The sequence below is a fragment of the Aptenodytes forsteri genome, unplaced genomic scaffold (genome assembly GCF_000699145.1).
Source record: "Aptenodytes forsteri isolate BGI_AS27 unplaced genomic scaffold, ASM69914v1 Scaffold55, whole genome shotgun sequence".
In the NCBI taxonomy this organism is placed as follows: Eukaryota; Metazoa; Chordata; class Aves; order Sphenisciformes; family Spheniscidae; genus Aptenodytes; species Aptenodytes forsteri.
In genome coordinates, this window is record NW_008796063.1 from 7,202,222 (window position 1) to 7,206,935 (window position 4,714).

The following is a 4,714-nucleotide window of genomic DNA, read 5'->3' on the forward strand; positions in this document are numbered from 1 at the left end:
AGCCCTTTTGTCTTTCTTTCTTTGCCCTTTTGTGCACGTCTGGTTTTTAATAGCGCTTGGCAGCTGGTTGTGGTTTCTCTCCTCCAGCTTTGTTTGCTGCCCGCTGATTGATTGCGATGCCTTTCCCACCCCCTGCTTTCTCCTCCTGCTTCTCGCCCTTCCCCAAATCCCAGGCCAACAGCAGCCCCCACCAATCCTCCTTCCCGGGCGGCATATGCCAGGAATTAGCTGTGTAAATAGAGGAGTGCGGCCGGGCGGGCAGCTTGGGTGCCCAGGGAGGAGGTAGGGTTCTGCCTGGCACCACGGGGACTATGCTGGGGTGGGCAGCGAGGGACCGTCCCCTCCTTGGGGCTGGCGAGAGGCACCCACCGGCACCGGCTCAGTCACCCTGGGCAGGGACGGGGAGCGGAGAGAAGCCGTGGGGGTGTTGTGCAAGTGGCCGGGGATAGCCACATGCTGTTGACACAGGTGGGGACGCAGTTGGCAGCCAGCGCCATGGGCAAACACACCTGCCTGGGCAGGGAGAGGCGCCGGGCAGCTGCTTTGGCATCCCTGGCTGCACGTGCTGGCCATGCCGACTAAAGTCTGAAGTCTCTGCTCAGATTGAGCCGTGCTGCACACCCGCTCCTCGTCACCTGCTCCTCTCTGTGCACCCACCTCGTGCTCGGGACGGCCCTTGCGTCACGCAAAATCCTCCTGCCTGCTGCTGCCCCATGGAAAAGGCGAGAGGATGGGGATGCTCAGCATGGGTGCTGGAGGGGACTGGGGTTTGCACCCCGGTGAGGCACAGCATTGTGTGCCGTGTCCTGCCAGAATGGCTTGGCACCCTTCTTGGTCTGAGACTGAGCATGTCATGGGCTTGCCTGGCTCTCTGGTGCTGCTTTGGGTTTTAGCGAGGAGGAAGAAGTCACCACCAGCGCCCCAGTGGGACCAATCCCCAGTGCTGCCCAGCTGTGCCGGGTGGTGTCCAGAGCTGCGTGGCCTCGACTCCTCAGTCCTCAAAGGTGCTTCGTCTTTTCTTTCAGACCTTCATCTTCACGGACGGGGAGGATGAGGAGCTGAAGAAGCAAGCACGTGAGTCTGTGGCCCTTGTCCCTTTGCATGCGAGACCTGGCCAGGTTCTCTGAGGACCCCCCACCTGGGGAGCACGGCTGGCGTGGAGCCTGCCCCAGGAATTCCGAAAAAATGGTCAAAATGCCACCGGTTAGACACTAACCTCAGGAGCCCTCGCCATAGGGACCTCGGCTGAGAATGAGACAATTTGTTTCACTGATGGTGCCTAAAGCACCCTCTGCCCCGGAGCCCCACCTGGGGACGGGTTTCCTTCCCAGTCAGCCCAGCCCACCTCCTGTATGATGCTGCTGGGGAGCACGCTAACGGGGTGGGGTGCCTTTGCACCAGTTTGTCCCTGGGGCTCACTGGGATTGATGGGCAACACGGCCAGGGTTTCATGGGAGCATTTCCCTGGCAGCCGGTCCCTGGGGCCAGGATCAGCTCGGTCTATTCTCCCCATGCAAATGACTCCTTTTCAGGCCGGGAAGCGATTGCCTTTGAGCTGGGCAAGCAAATAACAGGTGGCTGCTGCAGGAAAAGGCAGCGGGAATAGGCCAGGATTTTGGCTATCATGTGCTGGGTGGAGAAGCTGGTTCATGGACACCCCCTCGCTCCCGGGGTGACTGGTACATGGCCCCGGGATGGGCAAGGTGATGTAGGGCGGCATCATGCATAGCACACGGGATACAGCTCAACCCTGGTGCATCTGCTGCATCCGCACCCCTTGCTCCCTTCCCTTGTCTCATGTGGATCCAAAAGCCATTCCCCAAAAAATTCATTCGTTGCCCAAAATAATGTGGCATGGAGGCCACCGAGCATCAGGGACATCCATGGGGTTTCCATCCCCTGGTGCCCCTGGAATGTGCGTGGTGAAGCATCGCTGTTTGAGCAAGCAGGGGAGTATGGGATACCCCGGCACCGGGCTTTGACCCCCGTCTCTTCCCGCAGGAAACGTCATCAACACCAACTGCTCAGCCGCCCACAGCCGCCAGGCCCTGTCCTGCAAGATGGCCGTGGAGTACGACAAGTTCATTGAGTCCGGCAGAAAGTAAGCAGCACCCTAGGCTGCCATGGGGGACGGTGGGGCTGCGAGGGGGGGGAACACGACAGCGTAGGCAGAGGCCGTTCACATTTTTGGGGCCATATCTCAGCACGGGGTCTGGGGAGCTGCCCCAGCCCAGCGTGACACTGCTGCCGCCACAGGTGGTTCTGCCATGTGGACGATGACAACTACGTGAACGTGCGGACGCTGGTGAAGCTGCTCTCCAGCTACCCCCACACGCAGGACATCTACATCGGGAAGCCCAGCCTGGACCGGCCCATCCAGGCTACGGAGAGGATCAGCGAGAACAAGATGGTGAGGGGGGTCGGGTGAGAGGTTGGGGCTGGCTTAATTTGGGCTGGGGTTTGTTCCCCAGTCGGCAGGAGGAGGCCTCACTGCCATTGCTTCCCCTCTCTCGCAGCACCCTGTGCATTTCTGGTTTGCCACGGGCGGAGCGGGGTTTTGTATCAGCCGGGGGCTGGCGCTGAAGATGAGCCCGTGGGCCAGGTAAGAGCGTAGGCGTTGCTCTCCCGTGAGGACTCGTCATGGTCCCAGCGGGGCACAGAGTGGCAACAAGATCTTTGGGGATGGGCGCTGGACCGTGTCCTACCACCGTGCTCTCTTTGCCTTGGTGGGGGATTCTGCAGGGGGCTTGAAAACAAGCTGGGAAGGATCTCAGTTCCCCCAAGTGTAACTGACTTTTAATTAGAGCTAGAGCTGGGCACCCACTGGCCAAGCCCAGACCCCATGGGGTGCCTGCATCCCCCCAGGCTTTGCTCCTCTGCAGCTCCTCTCTGTCTCCCCGCAGCGGGGGCCACTTCATGAGCACAGCGGAGAAGATCCGCCTGCCCGACGACTGCACCATCGGCTACATCATCGAGTCTGTGCTGGGGGTGAAGCTCATCCGGAGCAACCTCTTCCACTCGCACCTGGAGAACCTCCACCAGGTGCCCAAGACGGAGATCCACAAACAGGTATCCCTGTCCTGGTGCCCTGGGGTGGATGGAGGGGTTGGGATGGATGGTACCGTCATTTGGTTTCATGTTGTCACCTAAAAATTGGGCATCACAGCTAAGATATTGATTGACGTGCTTCCAAAACATGAGCGGAGGGGGAAAGCCCCATCAGCCCATCCCTGTGGGGTGATGCAGAGCGTGACCAGAGGCTGTGGGAAAGGGGGTGAATTTTGCAGTCCCCCCCATGCCCCTGCTTGATCCTCGTGGCCACGTCGTCTGCTTGACCCCCCTGTGTTTCTTCCCCCCAGGTGACACTAAGCTACGGCATGTTTGAAAACAAGCGCAACTCCATCCACATGAAAGGAGCCTTCTCTGTCGAGGAGGACCCATCCAGGTGAGATGGGGGGGACCCTGTCCCCTCCGAGCCGGGATGCCGCAGGGCCGCCACCGCCCCGTGCTCAGCATCACTCCTCTCCTCCGCAGGTTTCGCTCCGTGCACTGCCTGCTGTACCCTGACACGCCGTGGTGCCCCGCCAATGTGGTTTACTAGGAGACGCGTGTCCCCTCCAACCTCGTCCCGAATTTCCCCGGTATCCGACGGGTGTGCGGGACCTGCGTGCGGGTGTGTCGGTCCAGCCTCGCCGTGAGGCGGACGGACGGACAGACGTCGTTGCTGTGGTATTGCACAGTGTGTGTGTACTGAAGGCTGCTGTGCGGCCCCTTGTCCCCTGCCCTGCCTGCCCTGCCTGCCCGGCTGCCCATGCCCGCTGCCTGCTCCGGCCGGGACAGTGGAGAGGGATGGGTCCTGAGCACTTAACCGTTGGGCACCCCCGCAGCGCTGGCGGGCCCCACGCCATGCGTGGGGAGTGACCGCAGGCGCTGTGCGGCTCTGCCTCCCCCGGGCTTGCTTCTCCTTTTTTTTTCCCTTTCAAATGTTAAATTTTTTGGTGTGTGCCTCCCCCCCTCGCCTCTAACCCCCACCCCGCTCCTGTAACTCCTCACCCTCCCCATCCTCTTTCCCAGCCCCAAAATCTCAGCAGCAAAGCTCCGGCTCCTGATACGGATGAAGGGTCACTGGCGACTTTTGCTCCCCGGCTCGGCGGGCAGGCAGAGGGCGGGCAGGGGAAGCCTCCCGGCCATGGCAAACACTGATCCAGGGTGCTGCAAAGCTGCTGGGTGCTCGACGGCCGCACTGGAGGGAGATGGTAGGGTGGGCTGCGAGCTGGCGTTGGCGTTAGCTCTGTTTCCCGGAGCTCCCCCCATCTGGCTGAACTGTTGCCGGCAGCATCAATCTATGCACTATTTATAGAGACTAATGTAAAGACTTTCTATAAATACGGGGGGCGGGAGGAGGGCTTTTCCGGAGCCACCGGTGCGGCATGGGCGCTGTGTTTGTACAGGGTCTCCCTTCAGTGCCGCCTCCCTGCCTGCTCACGGGCTGCCAGCAGGCAGCAGGTGCGGGCAGGCTGAGCGCGGGCAGCCCTGCACCTTTGCAAAGGAGCACTTCAAGGTCCGGCTGGAGGCTACACGGGTGTGTGTGTGTCCCCCGCCATGGGGCCGGAGCATCCTCCAGCCCTGGCCTGGCTGTGGGTGCTGTTGAGGTGGCCGGAGCACCCGAGAGGTGGGCACCCACTGCGGGCAGGCAGTGTTTCCCAGCCTGGCC

The 4,714-nt window shown here is 61.4% G+C and overlaps 1 protein-coding gene across 1 annotated transcript in view; it reads left to right on the forward strand.

The window, feature by feature from the left end:
* The window catches only part of LFNG (LFNG O-fucosylpeptide 3-beta-N-acetylglucosaminyltransferase), a 10,423-nt gene extending 6,449 nt beyond the window's left edge, over positions 1 to 3,974 (forward strand). Inside the window, exons 2-8 of the mRNA XM_009286560.2 lie at positions 1,026 to 1,074; positions 2,002 to 2,101; positions 2,257 to 2,410; positions 2,517 to 2,602; positions 2,904 to 3,069; positions 3,360 to 3,445; positions 3,535 to 3,974. Coding sequence (XP_009284835.2) covers positions 1,026 to 1,074; positions 2,002 to 2,101; positions 2,257 to 2,410; positions 2,517 to 2,602; positions 2,904 to 3,069; positions 3,360 to 3,445; positions 3,535 to 3,601 — 708 coding nt within the window. The 3' untranslated portion in view covers positions 3,602 to 3,974. The remainder of the gene's footprint in view (positions 1 to 1,025; positions 1,075 to 2,001; positions 2,102 to 2,256; positions 2,411 to 2,516; positions 2,603 to 2,903; positions 3,070 to 3,359; positions 3,446 to 3,534) is intronic.
* The last annotated feature ends 740 nt before the right edge of the window (positions 3,975 to 4,714 follow it).